The 26,821-nt window shown below is 44.6% G+C and overlaps 1 protein-coding gene across 3 annotated transcripts in view; it reads left to right on the top strand.

The window, feature by feature from the left end:
• The window catches only part of MSN (moesin), a 153,192-nt gene extending 129,827 nt beyond the window's left edge, over window positions 1-23,365 (top strand). For 2 of the 3 annotated variants that reach the window (XM_033201141.1, XM_033201142.1), the window contains exons 3-13: window positions 8,712-8,807; window positions 10,309-10,583; window positions 11,969-12,052; window positions 12,762-12,908; window positions 14,102-14,198; window positions 16,709-16,872; window positions 18,221-18,351; window positions 18,603-18,763; window positions 19,938-20,030; window positions 20,382-20,606; window positions 21,140-23,365. In XM_033201141.1, the coding sequence (XP_033057032.1) occupies window positions 8,712-8,807; window positions 10,309-10,583; window positions 11,969-12,052; window positions 12,762-12,908; window positions 14,102-14,198; window positions 16,709-16,872; window positions 18,221-18,351; window positions 18,603-18,763; window positions 19,938-20,030; window positions 20,382-20,606; window positions 21,140-21,304 (1,638 nt within the window). In that variant the 3' untranslated portion in view covers window positions 21,305-23,365. The remainder of the gene's footprint in view (window positions 1-8,711; window positions 8,808-10,308; window positions 10,584-11,968; window positions 12,053-12,761; window positions 12,909-14,101; window positions 14,199-16,708; window positions 16,873-18,220; window positions 18,352-18,602; window positions 18,764-19,937; window positions 20,031-20,381; window positions 20,607-21,139) is intronic. The other variant, XM_033201143.1, reaches the window with a different exon arrangement.
• Window positions 23,366-26,821: the final 3,456 nt, after the last annotated feature.

The following is a 26,821-nucleotide window of genomic DNA, read 5'->3' as shown; positions in this document are numbered from 1 at the left end:
AGGTGGAATTTACTTCTCTGGACTTTGTTTTGTGTTTGTTTTACTTTGAATGGCAAAGTGTAATCATTGATACTTAATTTGTGAACATGCAAATTAGTCTGAGGAATATTTAAATATAAGTTTACAACAATTCAAGTGATGTGCTTACATTCACATAGCTCACAAGTGATTACGGTGCTAGTCTGGAATGACTAAATGCATTCAAATTATAATTGTGCTTTTCATTCTCCCTTTGCAAGGAGGTTATATTGGAGAACTTTTAAAGGGACAGCCTAGTGAAGTCAAAAGGGCCTGGATAGATAGCCATGAATCTTGGGCTCTAGGGCTGGCTCTGTCACTAACTCCCTGTGATACAAACATTTCCCTTCTTTGGGCCTCAGTTTCTCATCTGTACAGTGCCTAACTTGTTTCTCAAATCTGGTTATCTCTCAAAAAATTTATCTGGCATTTATTTGTGCATTCAATCTCTCTGTCTCTCCCATTTCTGTTCCTAGTATTGGGATTTCAGACAATCCTTTTCTGTAAAAAGGAGGCAAATGTGTCACCTGAGTATGATCAGCTGCTGGCATATGTGAGGAGGTAGGGCTAGCTGGCAAGGGATCATCTCTTCCTTGACAGGCTTCTTACTATCTCTAAGACAAAAGGGAGGAGGTGTCCATAGAATACATAGGCTTTTGGGCCCTTTGTTTTAGATAGATGTTTTGCTATCATTCTGGGTAGCAGCTATTAGAGAGGGAGGAGGTTACTCAGTGCAGATTTTACAGACCAGCTGGGAGCCAGAGGCTCCTTTGACATTTACCTATACTCCTTCCAAGAGCCGGATTCTACTAATTCCCCATCCCAAGCCAGATGATGCCATCTCCTACCCTCAACACTGGGGGCTTTGTGTATGTGCATTGCAGGGGGATGGCTGTGGAGGGTGAGGAAGGCATGATTTGGAGCCTGTGGGGGGCAGAAAAATTATTGAACAAAGAGGTTTATTAACTTCAAAAACCTCAATGCCTGGTAGTTTTTGTTAGTGTTGGTTTGGTTTGTGTGCTGTGGGTGTGGATTTGAGGGAAGCCCAGGTAGTAGGGAACCCTGACCAGATTGGTATGCTAATTCTGAATGCTACTGCTTCCTAAACAAAGCCTTTGAGAGACTTGGAAACCAAGAAGTCCATGACTTCCCATCATTGTTATCTTGAGAAGTATTATTTATTCAACACATACTATGGACTATCCCTGGCTAGGCACTTTAATCCTCACAGTGATCCTGCCTCTGCGAGGTGAAAGAACATACCCTAGGTCATGTAGTTGGTAAGTTGTGATATGAATTTTGAATACAACTCTGATCACAAAACTATACTTTTCCTGCACTGCACTACTCTGTTTGGGGTGATTGAGAGTATTTAACTTAGAGAAGACTCAAGGAAGATATGCTTTCTGTCTTCAGACTTCTGAAGGACTGCCATAAGAAGGAGAGGGGCAGTCACATTCTGTAAGTCAGAGGGACAGAGGTGAACCCCACAGGTGAAAAAATACAGGGAAAAAGATTTGAACTCAAGGAATTGAGCATTTGGCCCTCTTGAGGCCAAGGCAGGTCAGGTCAGGAATCAGTAGAGGTATGTGTTCATAGGCAGTTGGGGGATGTGAGCTCTTCTCTCTCTAACTTGATGAGGCATAGGGAGGAAGTCCGTTCTCTCTGACCTTTGGGACCCATCATTCAAGGAGGCCCTCCTGGTGAAGCCGGGGCCTGGGAGGAAGGAGCTAGACTCCTTGGCAGGAATTGGCAAAAGCTCTATGGCCATCCTGGAACGCAGCAGTCATCTGGCCGATGACCAGAGAGGAAGCCAACCAAGAGGAAGTACTCCTTGGCACCAGCAATAAATAATAGGCAACAATGGGATGCCATAGCTTGAGGAGGTCTAGGGCCTGGTGGGAAAGGGAAGTAGGGCTCACAGTTTCTCTCATTTACCTCTCTTCTTGTGAGTGTGCTTATAGCTAGAGGGGAGAGAGAACATGTTTTGCTATAGTGATTCTGTCACTTGCTTCAACTTCTAAAGCTTTTGATCTTGGATTACCTAGGTGCCACTAAAGGGCAGTGCTCAAAGACAGAGGTGAAATCTCACAGCATCGATTCATTCATCTATTTACTGATTCATTCAATATTGACTGAAGGTCTACACTGTCAAACACCATCTCTGTTCTTCAGGAACTTTGAGTTCCTTACCTATAAGGCATAGAAAGGCACATGCAACTCTCTACCCACAAAGAATGAAATAAACTCCCTTGAGGCTCAGGTTCCATGAGGTAGTATATAAAGCATAGGATTTAGAACCAGCCCTGAGTTCGAATTCTGTCCTGTTACTTCACTGTGTGACCTTGGATGGCTCATTTAGCCTCTCAGTACTTAACTTTCCTTAGTAAAATGATAATCACTCTAATCTCAGAGATTTTGTGATTTAATCCTCAAATAAGGAAAATGCCTGGCACATACCATGCATTCTAATATTGGTGGTTCTTATTAAGGACTAAAGTAGGTGGCTTTGCCCTGAGAGTTCAGATGAGGGAGCTACGAAATCAGGAAGTTCTTCTGGTTCAGTAAAGTACTTAGGACTTTAATACTCTGCAATAAGGACAGTAAACCTTTTTATCTTTCATTTTATAGAATAACTAACATCTATTATTGTAGTAGGAGGATCTCCATCTTACAGATGAGGAACCGAAGCTTACAGAGGTGAAATTATATGTTTAAGGTCATATAGCTAGGAAGTGGTATAGCTGGGGCTTAAACCAGGGCACATAGCATTTCCAGTTTTTCTTATGCTTTTGGTCAACTGTCCTCTGGAACCTTCTTCCACTTTACCTGCTTCCAAAACTTAGAACCCTAGCTAGGTTGGGCATGGTGGCTCATGCCTGTATTCCTAGTGCTTTGGGAGTCCAAGGTGAGAGGATCACTTGAGGCTAGGATTTTCAGACCAGCCTGGGCAACATAGCAAGACCCCATCTCTACAAAAACTTAAAAATTAGCTGGGCATGGTGGTGTATGCCTGTAGTCCTAGCTACTTGAGTGGTTGAGGCTGGAGAATCACTTGAGTCCAGGAGTTCAAGGTTACAGTGAGCTATGATTGCACCACTGCACTCCAGCTTGGGTAACAGCAAGACCCTATCTCCAAACAAACAAAAAATGATAAAAGAAATAAACTTAGAACCTCAGCTGAGTATGTTCTCTGTTATAGAGCAAGTGACCACTTGACCACAGGCAATGTGGTCAAGAAACAGCAGTAGTGGTAGCCCATCTTGGTACTTTCCAGTGGTGCAATAATTTGCTTTCAGGTGGGTGGCTGATGCAGATGCTGCCAGATCTGTAATGGTATCTTGAGGGTCTCAGGTGTTTGGGCATTGATGCAATTTTGCACATTGTTTCTCGCACAGTTCTCTTGTGGCTCCAGCATTACTCCCTCGCTCTGTCACCCAAGCTGGAGTGCAGTGGTGTGATCTCACTGCAACCTTCGCGCCCCACAGTCTCAAGTGATCCTCCCACTTCAGCCTCCCAAGTAGCTGGGACCACAGGTGCCCACACCAGCTATCTTTTTGTATGTTTAGTAGAGATGGGGTCTCACCATGTTGCCTAGGCTGGTCTCGAACTCCTGAGCTCAAACAATCTGCCCACCTCAGCCTCCCAAAATGCTGGGATTACAGGCATGAGCCACTGTGCCCGGCCATGCTCTGGGCTTTTGAAGTGGCTGATGTCATCACTAGTTTGTTTACTCAGATGAATGCATGGGGGATTCAAGAAGAGAATCTCTGGTCTCCTAAGCTGACCTGATCTCCCCTCCCCTTTACAGACCTCAGATGTAGGCTGCCTCCACATGACAAAAGGAGATAAAGGTTTTTTTTTTTTTTTTTTCTACTTCCAGAAGCTCCTGATAATTAATGAGGATTTATTCCGAGGCAGATCTTTTCTTTTCACTGGACATCAGTTTTCCAGTTTTTGTTCCTTGAACACTGTAACTCTCCACAGTCATGGAGCTGAGTAGAATACACAGCCTCCAGTTTCTTAAGCTAGTGTCTTAACTGAAGTCTTAGTTTCTTTAGGTGTATGTGGCAGGTTCCAAGAGGTACACGAAGCTATGAGATGAATGTGATTTAGTATTCTAGAGCATTAATTTTACTTGCAATAATTTTTAAAATTCATCCTTTATAGAGTAGAATATAAAATTTGCACAAATAATTAAAACTAAACCTGAGGCTTCAAAGAAATTACAGCTGGCTTACAGCCATCTACCTATTATCTCCCCCTACCCCATCCTACCACCCCACTGTGTCCCTTGATATATGCATTCATTATTTTCTGTTGCTTAAGGATTTTTTCCATGGGAGCTTTGAGAAATACTGGCTCAGATCAGATAAGCTGGCTGTCGGGTCAAAGGGAGCCAATAAAGAATTTTCTTTTTCCTCAGGGATAGAACCATTTCTCAGAGTGGAATGATAAGGACCCTAGTCACTGGAGCCACAGAGGTTATTCCTGGAATTAGAAGCTATATGCTAAGCTCTCACTTGAAAATAAGGTTTCTCTTTCTTCTGGAATGGAGGTCTCAACTGGAAGCAAAGCTGGAAGCAAGAAAAACTTGGCTTGGAAAAGGGGTTTAGAGTTGCGTGATAAAATGGTTCATAGCACCCGCATGGACCTTAGAGATTTCCTTGTAGCCTGGGGTCAGGAGTCATCCATTTTTGTTATTTGTTCTTTTTCAGTTTCAATTCTGATTTCAGACCATATTTCCTTCCCGCCACGTCCTCAATTTCTCACTTTGGGACTTCAGTGCAGGCTGAGAAATATTACTCATCTCTTTAAGCCCTAGAGCCTAAGGAAGTGGAAAATTTATGTTTCTGATTTCTTTATGTTCACAAAGGAAGAGGCAGTGCTCAGAGAGATCACTCCCCCTCCCCCCACCACTGAGCCTGAATTCTCTTTTTTTTTTTTTTTTTTGATACCGCTTTAGGTATTACTTTGTCCAACTTCTCCTCAGTTACTATGGATCTCAGAACTACTTTAGTCACCATGATCCTCCTTCTCTCTCTCTCTTTTTTCTTTTTTTTTTTTTTGAGACAGAGTTTCACTCTTGTTGCCCAGGCTGGAATGCAATAGCATGATCTTGGCTCACTGCAACCTCCACCTCCTGGGTTCAAGCGATTCTCCTATCTCAGCCTCCCAAGTAGCTGGGATTACAGGCATGTGCCACCACATCCAGCTACTTTTCTATTTTTCAGTAAAGACGAGGTTTCTCCATGTTGTTCAGTCTGATCTTGAACTCCTGACCTCAGGTGATCCACCTGTCTTGGCCTCCCAAAGTGCTGGGATTACAGACATAAGCCACCACGCCTGGCCAGTCCACCTTCTCTTATCACACCCCTACTCCCACCAAATAGTGAAACAGACAATGTGGTGCAAAAAGAGGCTAAGGGGCTCACTCCTGGGATTTCTGGGACTGGCTGCATAGTCTGTGCCTACCTCACTTCCTTTCAGTCGTGGAGTCTCTGAGCCTGTACAATTAGTACAAAACTGTACTAACTACAAGTTAGTACAGGCAAAGATCAGTTGCTGCTTGTCTGAGTCCATTTTATGTTTTTTTTTTTTTTTGATGGTGTCTTGTTCTGTCACCCACACTGGAGTGCAGTGGTGCAATCTCAGCTCACAGCAACCTCTACCTCCTGGGTTCAAGCGATTTTCCTGCCTCAGCCTCCCAAGTAGCTGGGACTATAGGCATGCACCACCATGCCCGGCTAATTTTTTGTATTTTTAGTAGAGACCGGGTTTCACTGTGTTAGTCAGGATGGTCTCAATCTCCTGACCCTGTGATCCGCCCATCTTGGCCTCCCAAAGTGCTGAGATTACAGGCATGAGCCAACACTCCTGGCCCATTTTATGTTTTTATAATAAAATACCTGAGGCTAGGTACTTTATAAAGAAAAGAGGTTTATTTGTCTCGTAATTGTAGTGGCTGGAAAGTCCAAGAGCATGGCACCAGCACCTGCTCAGCCTCTGGTGAGGGCCTTTGTGCTGCTTCATAATGTGACAAAAGGTCAAGTAATTCACAGGGACAGGGGTCCCCATGACTGAAACACCTCTCATTACACACTACCTCTTAATGATTCTACCTCCCAGCACTGCCACACTGGCAATGAAGCATCAACATGAGTTTTGATGGGGACAAACCACATCCAAACCATGGCACTGCTCTACTACTTCTGTTCCAAGTCTGTTCTCTCCCCATGACCTAATATCTTGGCACTCATGGTCCATCTTCTCTTCAGCATCTTTAGTGGGTCTTCTCTCTCTCTCTGTCTCTTTTTTTTGTCTCTCTCTCAGCTGGATTGTTTCTTGGATCTTGCCTCTTCCCATCAACTGCATCTGGACACACTATTCTTCTGCAGCCCTGCGGAAAATAATTAGAAATGTTCATTGGGCCTTGGGCCCTGTTTAGATCTAGGATGATATAAGAGGTGCTTTAAAAATATTTTTTCTGTTCATGCCCCCCACTACCTTCATCCTCTGCAAAAAGCCAATATTACATTTCAATATAAGCATTCACATTTCTGCATCTGAAACTTTCTGGCAGTTCCAGCTGTCTATTGCCTTAGAGTCAGGGACTCACCTGGCCATTGAATTCTGGAAGCCTTTTGAACTCTCCTCATTACCTCCCAACCCCATTGATCTTTTCTAAACATGTTTCTAATTATCCACATCAGCAAGAGGTAGTTGGGAAATGGGATTGTTTTTATTAACCATTTGCAAAATAACCTTGTAATGTAATTAGTACAGTGATAGAACTTAAGAGAAGAAAGAGATCATTGAAGCCATACTCCCCAATTTGGATAGATAAGGAAGGTGAGGCCCAGAGAGGAAAGGTGCCATCTTAATATCATACAGCTAGTTGGAGACAGACATGAACATTTTCTCAGGTTTCTGATACTTGATCCAAGCTATGAAAGGGAAGGGTGACCTGGTAAGCAATGGAGGTTGATGACTAGGGGGACATAGCTTCTCCCCAAAGTGGTTGTTGCTTGGGTCTGTATGCTTGCCAGGAAGCATATCTCGATGCAGAAGTAATCAAAGTTTATTATCTGGATGGGATATTTAGGCTAAAAGAGAGACAAGACAATTAATCACTTGAGAAGCTCAGGAGTCCTAAGCTCATATGAGTACTTGGCATTAGGAGATAGCATGCTAGAGAAGAAAAGATACAAGCTTTATTTAGTCAGATACATCATGGTTCTGTATGGCTCTGTAATTTTAGATGCATTACCTCTCTAAGCTTAGTTCCTCATCTATAATATGTTGCTATCTCACAGGATTGTTTACTGTTCAGTGCCTGACACATGATTGGTGCTTAATATATATGAGCTACTTTTTTCCTTGGGGCCTCTGAAGCTCTAGATTATAAACTCTGGGTGTGACTGTGGGGCCTGACTTTGGATCCATAAAAGAAACTTTGTGGATACAGTGTTGGTGTGTATATATGTGTCTTTGTGAGTGAGTGTGTGTGCGTGTGTGTGTGTGTGTGTGTATTTTGAAGGGAGATATTAATTTGTTCATAAGGGAAGGACATCAGCAACACTGGGTCCTTGTTCCCTGCTTCCATCTCTAGGTATATTTCTGTGATTCTTTCTCACCTTACCTTACCCTCCACTTGCATCCTTCCCCCAAAAAAACAAAATAAAGAAGACTGCCTAAGGCCAGCCTGACCTCATTAGGATGTGGCTCAGCTTCACTGCTGCCATCAACAGGGGTGGGTATGCTGGGGTTGAGCTGACAGCCAGACTATTAACATGCTAATGTCAGGGACTAGAGAACAGAGCTCATCTGTATTCTCTTGGCAAGCCTCCCTTTCCTGCCCACTGTTCAGCCAGGAGGCTCAGGACAACAGGGAGCACCTCAGCTACTACACTGAGGTACTTACCCTATTTCTACCCTCAGGTCCACCTTAAACCTGTGTAAGAGGAATCATGACTGGGCTTTGATCAGGGTTGGAAAAAATCCTCTCAGAACCCAGGTACAGCATGGCTTCAGAGTCCTTCACAGTCCCTGTTTTATCTTCTCAAACATTCTTTATTTGGGGTATTGTAAATGGAACTCAGTCTTAAGGGTGTGGGTATTACCCCCAGTTGCTAAGGATAAAGGACAATGTATGGGAGCAACCCAAGAGAACAAGATGCAGGAGTTAATCCAACAATCTCCACATTCAGTCTTTAATTCATCATGGAAGTGGAAAGTGGCATGACATTGTAGAGGGAGGGAGAAGGTGGCAGAAATCACTGGATATGCATGGATTTGGAGTCAAACAGACATGGTTTGAACCCTAATTCTGTCACTCATGACCTGAACCTTGGGCATTTCTTTGAACCTCATTTTTGATATCTATAAAATGGGTCTAATTATAAGTCTAGCATAGGGATATTATGAAAATTAAAGGAGATGATGGATGTAAGGTTCTTGGTATGTGTCAGTGCTCATAAGTAATAGATCCCTTTCCTACCCCAGCAGTACTTTGTGCAGAGAGATGCTGACATCAGTTCTTGATTGCTGCCCAAGTGTATTTTCTTGCCAGACCCTGAGCACCTTAAAACCTTTAAGGGCAGATATCATATTGACTTCAAACTTGTGTCCTCTGTGCCTCACATAGGGGAGGTATTCAATCAATGGTTGGTTGTTTTGGTTTTCTCTTCTAGGTGGTGAAAACTATTGGCTTGAGGGAAGTTTGGTTCTTTGGTCTGCAGTACCAGGACACTAAAGGTTTCTCCACCTGGCTGAAACTCAATAAGAAGGTAACTGCTTATTCCTCGGTTGGGTTTAGAATTCTTTTCTTTTCCAGAACATTCCTGGGAGGGTACCATGTGCTAATTGGCAAATCCTGTATACCTAGGGCTGTGTTTGTGACTGGGTGGTCTGTTGACCACCTGGATCAGAATAAGGACAGAGGACTCAGGCAAGTAAAAGCTTTTGCTCTGTCTCCACTTTGACTTCTAACAGCGACAATGGCCAGCATTCAAAGAAGAAGAGACTCTTTTCTTTCTACTGGGAACACTAGCTTGAACTTTGACTTGTTTTGGATCAAATCCATTAGTGGCTCTTCAAGAGAGGATTGGTATCCCCTTCATCTCTCCAAAGTCAATGGCTTTAGGGGATTTTTTTTTTTTTTTTTTTTGAGAAGGAGTCTTGCACTCTCGCCCAGGCTGGAGTGCAGTGGTGCCATCTCAGCTCACTGCAAATTCCGCCTCCCAGATTCACACCATTTTCCTGCCTCAGCCTCCCAAGTAGCTGGGATTACGGGCACCCGCCACCACGCCCGACTAATTTTTTGTATTTTTAGTAGAGACAGGGTTTCACCATGTTAGCCAGGATGGTCTCAATCTCCTGACCTTGTGATCTGCCTGCCTCGGTCTCCCAAAGTACTGGGATTACAGGCGTGAGCCACTGTGCTCGGCCGGGGATTTGTTAAAAAGAGCCACAGATTCTTGAACTAGAAAAAAAAATCTGAACGATCTCACAGTCTTATGCTGAACCTTCTCCAGCAGTCAACTGATATCTGAACCCCATATAGATGTTTCCCTCTTTCTTGACCTTTTACCTCAGTTGGACCCCAAATGGAATGGTTTGAGTCCATGCAAGCTCTCCACCCCAAGCAGCATCTCCACGAGAACCTGGTAGCCTTCCATCTTCGTATCCTCAAACTGGCTGGTCTTGTCCTTAGAAGTCTCCATACTGTCCTGCAGTTTGCTTCTCTGATTGTGTCTAGGGAGTAGGTACCCCACTTTCTGCTGGTAAAGTCTTGTTTTCCTAAAAAGTTGAGTCTTTTGCTGGACAAGTGTGGAGCCACTAGTATTCCATTTCAGGCTTTAAAAAATGGTCTAATTTGTGCTCTTGTCTAGCCAATTCTTAATCCTTAGTCATATATCCTAGTCCTTACTTTGCTAATTTATGAAATTGGAGGAGACTTATAAGACAAGCCGAAAAGAAGAGCTTATGCCTACTCTCAGAATTTGGGGATAGTTGGATATAGTCAGATAAAATGGTTTGAAGACTTCTGATCATCAGTCGGTATTAAGGTAATTTCAGGAAGAAATTCCCAACAGAAAGTGATTACAGACATGGGATTCAGTCCCCAGTGAAAGTAATGTATTGTTTTTCTTAATTACCAGGGGGTTGCCACCCAGCTCTCTAAGATTATGCAAATTGATGATCTTTCAGTGTTTTTCCCCCACCCCACAGCCACTCTGTCACCCCTAAAACCTATTTTTTGAGAGTCCATAACCTTACTGCTCCCAGGTGACTGCCCAGGACGTGCGGAAGGAAAGCCCCCTGCTCTTTAAGTTCCGTGCCAAGTTCTATCCTGAGGATGTATCCGAGGAATTGATTCAGGACATCACTCAGCGCCTGTTCTTTCTGCAAGTGAAAGAGGGCATTCTCAATGATGATATTTACTGCCCACCTGAGACTGCTGTGCTGCTGGCCTCGTATGCTGTCCAGTCTAAGTATGGCGACTTCAATAAGGAGGTGCATAAGTCTGGCTACCTGGCCGGAGACAAGTTGCTCCCACAGAGGTGAGGTGATTCCCTGCCCTCCTTTGCCTTGGCCATAAGGGGCTGCAGCCCATAGCTGACCAATCCCTGCCCCACAGGGGATGCCAGATCTGTTCCTCTCCATTGGGGTCTGTCTGAAGACTGTGTTATGCTGCTCAAGAGACATTTGCATATAGTGTCATACTCTGTTGTTGTTTTTCTGGCTTTCCAAATTAAAAGCCTTTTTTCCCCTCTGTCTACCTGATTACAGAACTTTATTAACCTGGAGGCAAGTGCTTATGTAGAACCAGAGATTGAGTAATTTCTTTCACCCCTCCCTGGTTCCATTTTCTCAGTTCTTTTTACTGATTTAGATCTCTTATATCAGAAGTTCACAGGGGAGAGAGAGAAATAAGCAAACCAGGGACATGGGGAGCTCAAATAGTCTTTTAATATTGACAACTAGTGTACAGAGCTTTCTCCTTTTGTAAACTTCAAAGTCAAAAGCTCTAAAACCCTCATTATTTTTGTTTTTGCATCACAATAACACACAAAAGAACAAAGCAGGCATTATCCTTATTTCCTGGCCGAGGAAATAGAGGTGCAGAGGTACTCACACTGACTTTCCCCATCTGCTGCAGCTCATCTGAGGCAGAGCCAGACCTGGAAGCTTAGCACCTTAATATTTTAACACTAAATTTTTTCTAACTATACATAATGGCCATTTCCATAGTCTTTTGGATTAGAAGGAAAAGCTTTGCTTCATTCTGGGAGCCTCAGTCCCACTGGAGTTATGGCATATATGTACAACACACCTATAAGATATTAGGGATAGTGCTTATACCCTGGGGACTCTCCCTGAGTCATTGCCATGATATCTGAGATGGCATGTTTAAAGCTAACCTTGTTTATAATCTAGTAGGTCTTGGAGGTTGGACCTGTTGGTTTTTCTCAAAGCCATTAGGACTCAGTTCATTGCTCTGTAGCCAAAGGCCATTCTTTCATTTCTGAGCAGTATTCTTATAAACATAGACTGTTGGTCCCAAGAGGATCTAGGAGAGAGTGTACCTGGCTCCATGAGGTCCATCCCTACTGTTAGCCCCTCAAGTCAGCACAAACTCCTGACAATTTATTGCTATACTTAGGGACCACAGCACATCATTTGATTTGTGGATAAAGGTACAAAGGAAGGTGTTCCCCTTGTTGTTTTTGATCATCCATTCTTGTAGCTCTCTTACCTTTCAGGCAATTCCTTGTGTCTAATTTAATACCTTCTTAGCTATAATTTCAGTCTGCTTCCAGTGTGACCTCAATTGGCTGACTCTACATCCTCTTTGCATCAGCCTCTTAGAAAGCTAAATGGCTTCCTTCTCTCCTGCACAGGGACTTTTGTGCTTTAAACTACTCATCACCCATTGTCTTTCCAGAGTCCTGGAACAGCATAAACTCAACAAGGACCAGTGGGAGGAGCGGATCCAGGTGTGGCATGAGGAACACCGTGGCATGCTCAGGTAAGCTTGCCCAAGCAGTGGTGGGCCCCACTTCCCTTATAGGGTGAATGAGAATGCATTCTGGGGAGAAGAGACAGATGACAAGGGACATTGGTAGATGTTGGAGAAAGAGGGAACAGGGACGATAGAAGGCAAACTAGGACTATTATGAGGCTGTTTTTTGTTTGCTTGTTTGTTTGTTTTGCTGAATGGTAGTAACTGATAGCACGAACAGTTTTGACTATCAAGAAATGGAGGGGACCTCAGGATGTCCAGGGAGCTACTGGGCCACCAAGGACTCCCCGCCCCCTACCAGAAGGAAATAAGGAAGGAGCTCTTAAACATGGCAAAGCATTTTTGAGGGTTGTCTAGTTGAAGGACAAATATCATTTTGCCATCACCACATTCTGAGCCCTGCTAAGAATGTGTAAGAGGCTGTCACAATGAATGAGAGAAAGAAAATTGCTTCTGTGGCAGTCAAGATGCCAGAGGCCAGCAAGGGTCAGCCCATCTTTATTCCCTTTGGGAGCATAGACCCTAGGTTTTTGTTAGGAGATTTTGCTTTGCAAAAGTCATGCTATCCTCTGTTCTCCATCATCTGCTTGCCTTTTGTCCCCTTTCCCACTCCTGATAGCAAGATCCTTGTCAGAAGTACAGAGTAAGCAGGCTTTCTCTCTCCTTGGGTCTGACTCAAAAGCCCCACTTTGTGACCCCCAACTGTGTCATTTAGGGAGGATGCTGTCCTGGAATATCTGAAGATTGCTCAAGATCTGGAGATGTATGGTGTGAACTACTTCAGCATCAAGAACAAGAAAGGCTCAGAGCTGTGGCTGGGGGTGGATGCACTGGGTCTCAACATCTATGAGCAGAATGACAGGTATAAGTCAGATCTCTTTTAGTTTATTTAGATTATGTTAACATCTAGGGCTCACTTTTCACCAAGGAGCAAGGCCATAGCTCTTGGGTCCCACCTCAGTTCTTTTTCTACCTAATTTAGTCCAGCCCAGATGATTTCACAACTTTCCTTAGGCCTCTAAATCCTGTATTGACTAGACTCACACTGTCAACTGTGGTAGCCACCAGCCACATGGGGCTATTGAACACTTGAAATGTGGCTACTTTGAATTGAGATGTGCTGTAAGTGTAAACTACACACTGGACTTTGAAGATTAGTGTGAAAAACAGAATGTAAAAATGTCTTAATGTTTTAAAAAATATTTATTTACATGTTCAAATGATAATATTTTAAATATATTGGGCTAATTAAACTTATTAAAATTTTATTACATCCGTTTCTTTTTACTTATTTTCATGTAGCTACTAGAAAACTTAAAATTATATATGTGACAGTCATTATGTTTTTATTGGTTTGTGCAGGCCTAGACTCTCTTATCGGGATATATTATAATTAGTCTCCTGTGATAATTAAATGGCTTTTGGCCTATAATCCTCTCACTGTAGCCTTATCTCACTTGCTTATATTTTTCACTTGGTGTGCTCTTGGTGAGAATGGAGATCAATAGATTATTGTTCCATATAACTGCTGAATCTTGGAGTTCATTATTTACTTTTTCTCTAACTTTTGTAAGCTTGGATAGAAGAAACTCAGTTAAATAGGGCTGGGGATTCCCTTGAGGAATTGTTACAAGTTCCATTCCTCAAACAAAAACATAAAACGAACTCGAGACAAGGAATCATATGTTAGTTGTAATATCAGGAGATCCTTTAGTGAACTCAATGCTGGCAACTGACCTGGTGGCATGTGATGACACTAGCTGAGCTGGCACCGAGTCTGCCTCCTCCAGAGAGAAGTGTTTGTTTGACCAAGCTTGGTGGCTCACGCCTGTAATCCCAGCACTTTGGGAGGCTGAGGAGGGAGGATCGCTTGAGCCAAGAGTTCAAGACCAGCCTGGGTAACATAGTGAGACCTCGTCTCTATTATTTTAAAAGAGAGAGAGAGAGAGAGAGAGAGACATAGAAGCTTGGGGGTGACGTGAGGGCAAGCCACCAGTTCTCTATGCCCTTCTTGTCTTGCCCTTGTCCTGATATTATTGGTTTCCATTTCTACAGACTAACTCCCAAGATAGGCTTCCCCTGGAGTGAAATCAGGAACATCTCTTTCAATGATAAGAAATTTGTCATCAAGCCCATTGACAAAAAAGCCCCGGTGAGTGATTCCTCCCTCTGACCAAGACGGGTACTTGCCAAGGCCTGCAGTAATGAGCAATCATGCTATTCTATTTTTCTCTTCCTTTGCTGGTGTGTGTGTGTGTGTGCGCGCGTGTCTGTGTGTGTGCACATGTGTGTGCACACGTGCACGAACAGGAAGCACAGATAGAGATTGGGAATGGAGGGAGATGTTGATGCTAAAAATGGCCAGCAGACATCCTGTACCTGGTTCTACTCTGCTACCTGTCTCCCTCACTGTGGATGAGGGAGAGCCACAGGCAGTGTTAAGTACTGCTTCTTAGCCATTGTCTCTGCCACCGTGAGGTTCTGGGGTGGAAACCAAATGCATCTCGTATTTCCAAGCCCCTGGGGTCCTGGAAAGTGGACACTGTTCACATATTTGATTCCTTCCTTTCTTTTCCTTTTTCCCCTTTCCCCTTTCCCCTTCTCTCCTCTCCTCTCCTCTCCTCTCCTCTCCCCTTCCCTTCCCTCCCCTCCCCTCCCCTCCCCTCCCCTCCCCTCCCCTCCCCTCCCCTCCCCTCCCCTCCCCTCCCCTCCCCTCCTCTTCTCTTCTCTTCTCTCTCTTCTCTTCTCTTTTCTTTTCTTTTCCCCTCCCCTCCCTTCCTCTCCCTCCCTTCCCTTCCCTTCCCTTCCTCCCTTTTTTGACAGAGTCTCGCTCTGTCGCCCAGGCTGAAGTGCAGTGGCACAATCTTGGCTTACTACAACCTCAGCCTCCCGAGTAGCTGGGATTACAGGTGCATTCCACCATGCCCGGCTAATTTTTTTTTTTTTTGAGGCGGAGTCTTGCTCTGTCACCCAGACTGGAGTGCAGTGGCCAGATCTCAGCTCACTGCAAGCTCTGCCTCCCGGGTTTATGCCGTTCTCCTGCCTCAGCCTCCCGAGTAGCTGGAACTACAGGCGCCCACCACCTCGCCCGGCTATTTTTTGTATTTTTAGTAGAGACGGGGTTCACCGTGTTAGCCAGGATGGTTTCGATCTCCTGAACTCGTGATCCGCCCATCTCGGCCTCCCAAGTGCTGGGATTACAGGCTTGAGCCACCGCGCCCGGCCAATTTTTGTAGTTTTAGTAGAGATAGGGCTTCGCCATGTTGGCCAGGCTGGTCTTGAACTCCTGACCTCAGGTGATTTGCCTGCCTTGGCCTCCCAAAGTGCTGGGATTACAGTGTGAGCCACCATGCCCAGCCCTTGATTTCTTTTTTTTATTATGGAGAAATGGCTGTGACCAGAGAAGTCCAAATCCCAAGATGATCCTACAAACTTCTTGGTAGAACTTGACTGCTGCCCTCTCAGACTTTTCTCCAGAGCATTCCAAGACCAAAAAAGTGCTTTAAGTTCACTCATTTCTCTAATACACTCGCCACACTTCTTACCCACTCAAGACCAGACAGCTGGTGATTGTGGTAGGGTAGGAAACTGAGCTAAGTATCTCCTTTTCTGGGATACCTCATGTCCAACAAGGCCCAGTGACAATACTGCGCCTTACCTTTTTTCATGAAGGCTCAACCATTCTTCTCCAGCCCTGAGGTGTCTGAACTTTCCCTGCTAGGGACTTTACACATGTTGTCTCCTTAAACCCTCAGCAACATGGTCAGGTAGGTAGTAAGTAGCATACTAATTTTATGGTTGACAAAACTGAGGTTAGAGAGATGGAGTGATTTGTTCAAGATAACACAGCTAAAAATGGTAGAACTGGGATTTAGACCTAGGTGATTTGACTTTGAGAGCCTGTGCTCCCTCCACTGCACCCCAAGCTATATGAGACAGTAGCAGTGTGTGGTCAGTGGCAGAGGAGATGGCGGTTAGCCCATCAGCTGGTGACTTTGGTCCAGTGGTATTTGTAGTAGCAAACTCAAACTCACTGAATTTTCTTGTGTGTTTTCTTTTATTGCTGCTGTGCTCAACTTTTATCAGAAAAAGTTAAGTAACAAAGCCAGCTGAGATCAAGGGCTCATTTTAAAAACAACAACCAGGACAAGCAGTGATCAGAGATTTATGTATTTATATATGTATTTACAGCCTGCCTTGTTCCAAAAAGGATTTAAGGGGCTGGCTCTAGGATTTGCTTTCAGGAGATTGTAGAAACAGTCCAGTCACCCATACTGCACCCACCAGCATATTGTCAGGGGTCATTTGGCTTCCAAAAGAGGTCACCTGAGACCTAGCATGTTCCTTAATTAGCAGAGAAAGTTTGAATCCTTCAACTTGATTAAGAGTAATTTAGGATGCTTTCATAAGCAAAGATTGAAAGAAATTGTGGGAAGAACACGGGTTTCAGAGTCAAGAAACCTGGGTTTCTAGTCTTTGGTCTGCCTGCTGTCTGACCCTGGGCAAGTCACTTTACCACTCTGATAATTAGTCTTCCCATCTGTAGTGCAGGAGGTTAGATTAAACATTCTTTTCAGTGCTTTTGGATTTAGCTTTTCAGAAGGCAGAAGATCACTTTCACCTGGCCCTCCAAATTCTTTCTGATTGCTGATTTCCCACCAGGACTTCGTCTTCTATGCTCCCCGGCTGCGGATTAACAAGCGTATCTTGGCCTTGTGCATGGGGAACCATGAACTATACATGCGCCGTCGCAAGCCTGACACCATTGAGGTGCAGCAGATGAAGGCACAGGCCCGGGAGGAGAAGCACCAGAAGCAGATGGAGCGGTAGGTGCTGCACACTGATGTGAGGGGCCAGGGCTGGGGCAAGGAAGCTTCTCAAAGGTGCCCAGCCTGCTAATTCAGGACATGAGGCCAACCTAGGACTTCATAGATGAGAGGTTAGACACCAATATTACATTTATTCAGAAAACATTTACCAAGTTTGAGGGGCAGTTTTTACAGAGCTGGATCTAGCAGGAACCTGCCCTGTAGGACCTCATAGTCTACTCAGTCTAGTAGCAGAGAGAGGGAAAACAATATATACATAACTCAAGGTACAAACACCATGCCATTCATTCACTTAATAAATATTTATTAAGCAATGAATAAGAAAAGACCAAAAATCTCTGCTTTTGTGAAGCTAGCATTCAGTGGGGAGAAGACAAACATAATAAATAAGCAAATTATGTGGTACATAAGATGGTTAACAATTGCTATGGAGAAAAAAACATAGAAGAGGGGTGGGGAGAAGGGTAAGCCAAGTATTCTGAGGGCTCAGATGGAGAATACCTAGCCAAGGGAGATAAGAAGGTTCCTGGAAGAAATGGTAGGGCAAGAAAAAGCAAATACCTATTCCAGATTTGTAACAAACTCTGGGGAAAAGAAGCCTAGAGCTGGGCTTTAGGGCAGGCAGATTTGGACCTGAGGACTGATGCACTAGCCATAGAGATTACTGGACTTGAAGCACTTCATCCCAGCAGAGAGCCAAAACTTGTCTCCCTACAAGGTAGACAGGGCAGGTCTTATTGGACCATTTTCAAGATAGGGGAACAAGAGCAAAGCAGTGACATAGCTAAGGTCACCCAGTGGGTTGGTGGGAGAGCTAGGATTCCTGACTCAGGGGCACATTGACAGGGCCCCGTGTACACTGGCCTATGTGGGGCTGTGATATGAGGACAAGGGTATGGAGGTAAGGGAGGGTGGCCCAAACTCACAATCCCTGAGTGTGTTGGGAAGGTTGGGCTGAGAGACCCAGAGGCAGCAAGCCCAGGATTTTTTGTTTTTTTTTTTTTTGAAAATGGGGTCTTGTTCTGTTGTCCACGCTGGAGTGCAGTGGCGCAATCTCAGCTCACTGCAACCTCCACCTCCCAGGTTCAAGCTATTCTCCTGCCTCAGCCTCCCGAATAGCTAGGGCTACAGGCGCAAGCCACTACGCCCAGCTAATTTTTGTATTTTTAGTAGAGATGGGGTTTCATCGTGTTAGCCAGGATGGTCTCGATTTCCTGACCTCATGATCTGCCCGCCTCAGCCTCCCAAAGTGCTGGGATTATAGGCGTGAGCCACCACGCCTGGCCTCCTCAGGCTTTTATGGAGCTTTACTATCCTGTTTTATCCATTTTATCTCCTTCCCTAGTGCTATGCTGGAAAATGAGAAGAAGAAACGTGAAATGGCAGAAAAAGAGAAAGAGAAGATTGAACGGGAGAAGGAGGAACTGATGGAGAGGCTGAAGCAGATTGAGGAACAGACTAAGAAGGCTCAACAAGGTGAGGCTTGGAGTCACCTTGGAGATTGGGTTTTTCCAGACCTGACTCTGAGCTGGAGAACCTTCTTCCTGAGCTGTAGACACAGACAATGTAGTTCAGGTGTGGCTACAGACTAGAAAAAGAATGGGCAAGAAGAGAACTCAGAACTTTCTGCCAGCTTTGTCCTGGGGTGGATCATTTCCAGGAAGGAAGCTAGTGTGTCATCTTTATCTCTGTGCTCTTCACTGCTTCTCCCCTCCTTTTCTGCCCAGAACTGGAAGAACAGACCCGTAGGGCTCTGGAACTTGAGCAGGAACGGAAGCGTGCCCAGAGCGAGGCTGAAAAGCTTGCCAAGGAGCGTCAGGAAGCTGAAGAGGCCAAGGAGGCCTTGCTGCAGGCCTCCCGGGACCAGAAAAAGACTCAGGAACAGCTGGTAAAGCTGTAGGATGGACTGGGGTTTTGGGAACTGAGTTTTCTTCCTTGTCTGCCTACTTACTTATAGATACTTTTGCTTACATGCTGGCTCTTTAGAGCAGACTACCACTCCATGGGCCTCCAGCAAATAACTAGTTCGGAAGCAAGCTGAGAAGTCACTAGTGTGGCCCAGGAATTTTTGCAATCTTCCCTAACCCTTAGTTTCTGTTCACTTTCTTTACCCTTGGGTATCTGAGCTGATTGACCTAGCAAAGGAAAGGGAAGGAGAAAGGAACAAAAGGAACTCATACTTGAGTTCCTGCTGTATGTTGCTGTGTTGGAAATATTTCCCTTTTCCTTACTTATTTCTTCTTCCCAGTAACCCTATGGGATTAACCTCATATGAGATAATATGCCCAGATAAGGAAATTAGAGCTCAGAGAAGAGATTCACCAAAGGTCACACGGCTGTGGCTAAATAAGGATTAGAACCCATTTCTGCCTCTGTTTGAAAGCTTTGGTCCCTGAAATCACATGCAACTGTGTCTATGCATTTTGGGGACATTTGGCATCAATACTTTCATCACAGTTTCCAAGGGTTCTGTGACACAGAAGTGAAGAACCTGTGGTCCAAACTCCTTGACATATACTCTTCCCCTCTACTGTTGGAGGTGGGAATATAGGGAACCAAGACCTGTCTCTCATGAGGAAGCTGTCATGGGAGATTTACCCAAGGTGTGCATAAGCTTTTTTCCTTGTTCAGATCACCTTGTGACACTAGAGTGTCTTTCCTGTACTTGTCCTGGGAAGAGTCTTAGTGGAATCCTGAGCATTCTAGGATATCAGGAAAGGATCTGCCACTTCAGGAAGTGACCCAGTGATGGCCAAAGCTTTACTGAGGCCCCAGCTGCATACTTGCCAAGAGGGGCATGGGGAGAGATAATGAGGAAGGGACAGAGATGGCATATTGTCGGTCTTCAGGAGGCCTACAGTCTAGGTGGGGGAACTCTGACTTGAAGTGGTGGTCAGGGAAGATGGGACTGGAATGAAGTGGTGTGGTAAAAGATTCTCTGAGGCAGCAAGCAAGTGGAGCAGTAGGTCCCTTACTAGTCCCCCAGGGGAACTTGGTTTGAAGACACCTGGGTCCTGAGGACCAGAAGGCCCAGCTCTCACAGGCTTCCACTTTTTCCGTAGGCCTTGGAAATGGCAGAGCTGACAGCTCGAATCTCCCAGCTGGAGATGGCCCGACAGAAGAAGGAGAGTGAGGCTGTGGAGTGGCAGCAGAAGGTAAGACACAGGGCCTAAAGCAAAGCATTGAGGGAATGGGTACCATATGTATAGGTTACAGCTCCTTAGATTCCTTATGTTTTGGCTCCCTCCCTCTTTCATACTTCCTACAGCAGGCATCATGAGAGAAGGCACTCATGGTTTCCTCAAATACTTACTGGAGTTCTCCAATACCTTAAGGAAGTTGGAACAATTGCTCTTGTTTTATGGCTGAAGAAACTAAGGATCAGGCAGATGAAGTGTCTTGTCCTACTTGGTGCCTGCCTCTTGCCAGACCATTCTAGGCATATACAGGATGCCACAGTTTAACTGGTCTCACTGAAAGTCTTCTCTCCTTCTGTCGCTGGACAGGCCCAGATGGTACAGGAAGACTTGGAGAAGACCCGTGCTGAGCTGAAGACTGCCATGAGTACACCTCATGTGGCTGAGCCTGCTGAGAATGAGCAGGATGAGCAGGATGAGAATGGGGCAGAGGCTAGTGCTGACCTACGGGCTGATGCTATGGCCAAGGACCGCAGTGAGGAGGAACGTACCACTGAGGCAGAGAAGAATGAGCGTGTGCAGAAGCACCTGAAGGTATCCAAGTAGGGCCAAGAGTCAAGGAGACTATGCATTGATTTAGTAGCCCATGGTATTCCCTAACCATCATGGGAGATAGGTATAAGATCCTGTCCCAGTGCTGTGTGGGAGCCCAAGCCTTTCTTAAGTGACAGCTTTAAGGATAAGTACCTCTCCCTTATTAATCAGACCTTGGGCTATCTCTTCCCTTTTTGAGATTTTCTCTCTGCCCCACCTCCCACTCACTACATTCACCTCTTACATTAAGAAAATATCTAGCTGACAAAATTCCCACCTGAATCTTTGGTATGTTGTTCTACTCTCAGAGAATACCATTATCAGCTGGTCCCCTAAGTCTGTTTTATTTTTATTTTTAAAAATACTCTTGCCCCACTGCAGTTCTAACAGAGTTGGAAATGACTCAATATTTATATAGAGAGAGAAAGGGTGAGGAAGAAAGAAGGAAACAGAAGAGAGAAAAGTCTGGTCAAATAATAGGAGGTAAAATGGGAAAAAGCCATTGACCTCTGTGTTCCTGTGCACCCTCGCAGGCCCTCACTTCGGAGCTGGCCAATGCGCGAGATGAGTCCAAGAAGACTGCCAATGACATGATCCATGCTGAGAACATGCGACTGGGCCGAGACAAATACAAGACCCTGCGCCAGATCCGGCAGGGCAACACCAAGCAGCGCATTGACGAATTTGAGTCCATGTAATGGGCACCCAGCCTCTAGGGACCCCTCCTCCCTTTTTCCTTGTCCCCACACTCCTACACCTAACTCACCTAACTCATACTATGCTGGAGCCACTAACCAGAGCAGCCCTGGAGTCATGCCAAGCATTTAGTGTAGCCATGGGACCAAACCTAGCCCCTTAGCCCCCACCCACTTCCCTGGGCAAATGAATGGCTCATTATGGTGCCAATGGAACCTCCTTTCTCTTCTCTGTTCCATTTAATCTATATTGCTAGAATATCCTACTTGCCCAGCCCAGAGGTACTTTCCACTTGATTTTGCAAATACCCTTACAGTTACTGTTGTCCAATGGCAGTCAAGTGTGGAGTAGGTTGGAAGCTAGCTCCCCTCCCCTCCCCTCCCCTACCACTGCCGTCTTCTTCAGGGTCCTGAGATTTACAGGGTTAGAGTATTACGTGGTTTAGGGAATGAGACAGACCTTGGATATCTGCTCCAGGATGTCAACTGACCTAAAATTTGTCCTCCCAGTGCCCATCCCGTTTAGAGTTATTTAGGCTTTGTAATGACTGAGGGATAAAAAGATGTTCAGTCATTTTTGTTTCTACCTCCCAGATTGGACCTGTTACAAACTCAGCCTCAAACTGAAGCCTTGTCGTTGACTTTAGGGACTCAATTTCTCCCCAGGGTGGATGGGGGAAACAGTGCCTTCAAGAGGCTTCACCAAACGTACTAGAAGGCCATTGACCATTCTGTTCTGGCAAGGCTGAGTAGAAGATCCTACCCCAATTCCTTATAGGAGTATAGGCCTGTCTAAAGTGAGCTCTGTGGGCAGAGCTGCCCCTTACTTATTATTCCAGATCTGCAGTCACTTCGTGGGATCTGCCCCTCCCTGCTTCAATCCCCCAAATCCTCTCCAGCTATAATAGTAGGGATGAGTACCCAAAAGCTCAGTCAGCCCCATCAGGACTCTTGTGAAAAGAGAGGATATGTTCACACCTAGCTTCAGTATTTTCCCTGCCAGGGGTTTTAGGTCTCTTCCCCTCTCAGAGCTACTTGGGCCATAGCTCCTGCTCCACAGTCATCCCGGGCTTGGCATCTAGAGCTTGATGCCAGTAGGCTCAACTAGGGAGTGAGTGCAAGAAGCTGAATGTGGTGAGAGAAGTCTGTGCCCTGATCCCTGTTTACTCAACCCTCTCACGTGACCAAAATCTCCTTCTCATCACTCCCCTCCAAAGTGGTGACTGGGCCCTGCCTCTGTTTGACAAACCTCTAACCCAGGTCTTGACACCAGCTGTTCTGTCCCTTGGAGCTGTAAACCAGAGAGCTGCTGGGGATTCTGGCCTAGTTCCTTCCACACCCCCACCCATTGCTCTCAACCCAGGAGCATCCACCTCCTTCTCTGTCTCGTATGTGCTCTTGTTCTTTCTATAGTATTATGTATTTCACTGATATCTAAATACTGATTTCTGCCTTCCTTGCTAATGCACCATTAGAAGATATTAGTCTTGGGGCAGGATCATTTTGGCCTCATTCCTTTACCACCCCCACACTTGGAAAGCATATACTATATTACAAAATGACATTTTGCCAAAAATATTAATATAAGAAGCTTTCAGTATTAGTGATGTCATCTGTCACTATAGGTCATACAATCCATTCTTAAAGTACTTGTTATTTGTTTTTATTATTCCTGTTTGTCTTCTCCCCAGGGTTCAGTCCTCAAGGGGCCATCCTGTCCCACCATTCAATGCCCCTAGCTTAGAGCCTCCTTCAGTTCCCCTGTCCACCACCCCCGACTCTTTGCCTGACCTTGAGGAGTCTTGTGTGCATTGCTGTGAATTATTGACACTCACTTGGTGATATGTCCTATATTGGCTAAATTCAAACCTGGAATTGTGGGGCGATCTATTAATAGCTGCCTTAGAGTCAGTAACTTACCCTTAGGGAGGCTGGGGAGAAAGGTTAGATTTTGTATTCAGGGGTTTTTTGTGTACTTTTTGGGTTTTTTAAAAATTGTTTTTGGAGGGGTTTATGCTCAATCCATGTTCTGTTTCAGTGCCAATAAAATTTAGGAAGACTTCACAGTGACTCAATATTTCTTTGTAGTATGAGTGGGTAGCTCTAAGATATTTCACTGCAATTTCTATTTACTCTATATATTAGCATCTTATCTTTGGTCTCATTTCATCTATACCTCAGGTCTATGGAGAGGGGTAATATGACTATCCCCATTTTATACAGGAGAGAATGGACTCAAAGAAGTATAATAACTTCCCAAGGTCACAGGACTGTCTAACTTAATAGTTTGTGCCCTTTCTGTAGTTCCAGACCAATTTTTCTACTGTGGGTGTGGATCCTGCATTGACCATGTGATGCTCCTGGACTTGCCTGGCATTGGGACTTGCCTGGCATTGGGACAATACTTATTTGTATTACTTCATTTCTCTTGGGGTGGTCAGGCCTTGTCCTACCTCCTTGTCAGGAAGGCCTTCAGGCTTTCCTCACCTCCTACTACTCTCACATATTGTAGTGCCAATAAAGGTCAGGAAAACTACCTTGGGTCCTGTTTCTGAAGGCAATGGGGAATGGAGTGTGAAGTGAGGATGGAGAGTGTGTGTATGTACAAAAGCTATTGGGTAGTACTTTATAGTTTATAAAACATGTATAAAACATTTTGTAGCCTAGATATGGTTATCCTCATTTTGCATATGAGGAAACTGAGGCCAGACAAACCTTCTAAACTGTCCTGGACCTGGCACTCTCACTTACCAGTTTCCTTCCTGGTAAGCCAACACTTGCAAGGAAAAGTAAGTTATCATATGTTCCCTTTCCTTTCTTCCTTCCTTCCTTCCTTCCTTCCTTCCTTCCTTCCTTCCTTCCTTCTCTCTCTCTCTCTCTCTCTCTCTCTCTCTCCCCTCCCCTGTCCTCCCCTCCCCTCCCCTTCCCTTCCTTTCCATTCATCTCACTCTGTTGCCCAGTCTGGAGTGGAGTGGTGCAATCCTGGCTCATTGCAACCTTCAAGCAGTTCTCCTCCTGCCTCAGCCTCCCTAGGAGGTGGGACTAAAGGCACACACCATCATGCCTGGCTAATTTTTGTATTTTTAGTAGAGATGGGGTTTCACCATGTTGGCCAGGCTGGTCTTGAACTCCTGGTCTCAAGTGATCTGCCTGCCTTGGCCTCGCAAAGTGCTGGGATTACAGGTGGGAGTCCATGAGGCCTGTCCCAGTTGTAGTATGTTTTGTGAGCTTTAAATCCTTACAACAACCCTTTGAGGCAGTGGCTCAAAACTTGTCTGCACATAAGAACCCTTTAAAGATTTCAAAGCCCAGACCATATCCTCAAATCAAATTATAATCTCTAGTATTGGGATCCAGGCACCAGTGTATTTGATGATTCCAGTGTGTCCTCCTGGGAGTGGGCAGACATATACTAGGAAGAGGAGACATTTGCACAGCTTCAAGTCTAAGGTAGCAGATATAGTTCTAAGTCCCTGGACCATCAGTGTAGGAGGAGGCCTTAGGAATCTCTGCTAATAATTATCCCAACTGTTGTTGCCTTGGGAAGTGAAGGAGTTTTAGATCCTTTCCAACCACAACGAGAGGATGTCTGTTTTTGGATATTGGGTTGTATGTGTGGTAGTTATTTATTTATTTATTTTAAATGGAAAACAGGTAGACTTCTTCCAGAAAGATGGATGTGGCAGGCAAGATAATGGCCCTCTAAAGACATCCATGTTCTAATCCATGGGACCTATAAATATGTTACCTTACATGGCAAAAGGGACTTGGGATGTCATTGGGTTAAGGGTTTTAAGATAGGGAAAGGGTGCTGTATTATCAGGTGGGCCCAATATAATCACAAGAGTCATTAAGATGGAAGAGTGTCAGATTCAGAGAGATTTGAATATGCTGTGTTGCTGATATTAAAGATGGAGGAAGGGGCCATGAACCAATGAATGCAGGTGCCTTCTATAAAATGGGAGAGTCAAGGAAGTGAATTCTCCCCTAGAGCCTCCAGAAGAAATGCAGCTTTGTGGACACCTTAGTTTTAGCTCAGTTTTAGCCCATTTTCGACTTTCGTCTTGTTACTGGAAAGGGGTTCGATCCAGACCCCAAGAGAGAGTTCTTGGACCTCGCGCAAAAAAGAATTTGAGGTGAGTCCATAGAGTAAAGTGAAAGCAAGCTTATCAGGAAAGTAAAAGAATGGTTACTCCATAGGCAGAACAGCAGTATGGGCTGCTCGATTGAGTATATTTGTAGTTATTTCTTGATTATATGCTAAACAAGCAGTGGATTTTTCATGAGTTTTCTAGGAAAGGGGAGATATTTCCCCAGAACTTAGGGTCTCTCCCATTTTTAGACTATATAGGGTGACTTCCAAACGTTGCCATGGCATTTGTAAACTGTCATAGTGCTGGTAGAGTGTCTTTTAGCATGCTAATGCATTATAATTAGTGTATGATAAGCAGTGAGGACAACTAGAGGTCACTTTCATTGCCATTTTGGTTTTGGTAGGTTTTTGCTGGCTTCTTTACCACATCCTGTTTTATCAGCAGGGTCTTTGTGACCTGTATCTTCTGTTGACCTCCTATCTCATCCTGTGACTAAAAATGCCTGACCTCCTGGGAATGCAGCCCAGTAGGTCTCAGCCTTTTTTTTTTTATCCAGCCCCTATTCTAGATGAAGTAGCTCTGGCTCAAATGCCTCTGACAATCTGACCTCCAGAACTACAAAGTAATCAATTTGTTCTGTTTTAAGCCACTATAGCATTATTCTCCATTTCCCTATTTCTTGAAAATCCTTATTCTTGAAATGACAATATTATAGAAATGGAGAAGGGAACAATCAGTGGTTGCCTGCAGTTAAAGAACAAGGCAGGGGATGGAGAGCATGTGAGAAATGGATATGGCTATGAGAGAGAAACAGGAGGGGTCCTTGTAATAACTAGTGTCTTGACTATATCAGTGTTTAAATTTTGGTTGTGATATTGAAGGCTAATTTACAAGATGATACCACTGGGAGAACATGAGTAAATCGTACATGGGATCTCTCTGCATTATTTCTTACAACTGTATGTGAATCTACAAAGACTTCAAAAAAATTAATTTAAAAACTAAGGGGTAAAGGTGCTAGGTGTATATCCAAGAGCAATGAGTGCTTATGTCCACCAAAAGACATAGCAATACTATTTGCAATAGTGCCCAATCTGGAAACTAGCCAGACTTTCATCAACAGGAGAATGAACAAAACAATTGTATATTCATAAATGGGGTATTGCTCAGCAATAAAAATAAATGGACTACTGTGATATTGTGAAATATATATATTTGGTCTTCTTCCCATTTCCTGGCATACCACTCCTAAAGTCCTTGGGATCTCCAAACTGCTGTCTTTTTGTATGCTAATGATTGACTAATAACTTCAGTGTGGGGCTGATCACCAGAAAGACAAAGCATGAAAAGAAGGTTGGGACTTTAACCTCCAGGGAGGGAAGAGGGGCTTAAGGTCAAGTTGATAGCCAATGACCAATAGTTTAGT

The sequence above is a fragment of the Trachypithecus francoisi genome, unplaced genomic scaffold (assembly GCF_009764315.1).
Source record: "Trachypithecus francoisi isolate TF-2019V2 unplaced genomic scaffold, Tfra_2.0 Lachesis_group6, whole genome shotgun sequence".
NCBI lineage: Eukaryota > Metazoa > Chordata > Mammalia > Primates > Cercopithecidae > Trachypithecus > Trachypithecus francoisi.
This window is presented reverse-complemented; position numbering and strand designations above follow the sequence as displayed.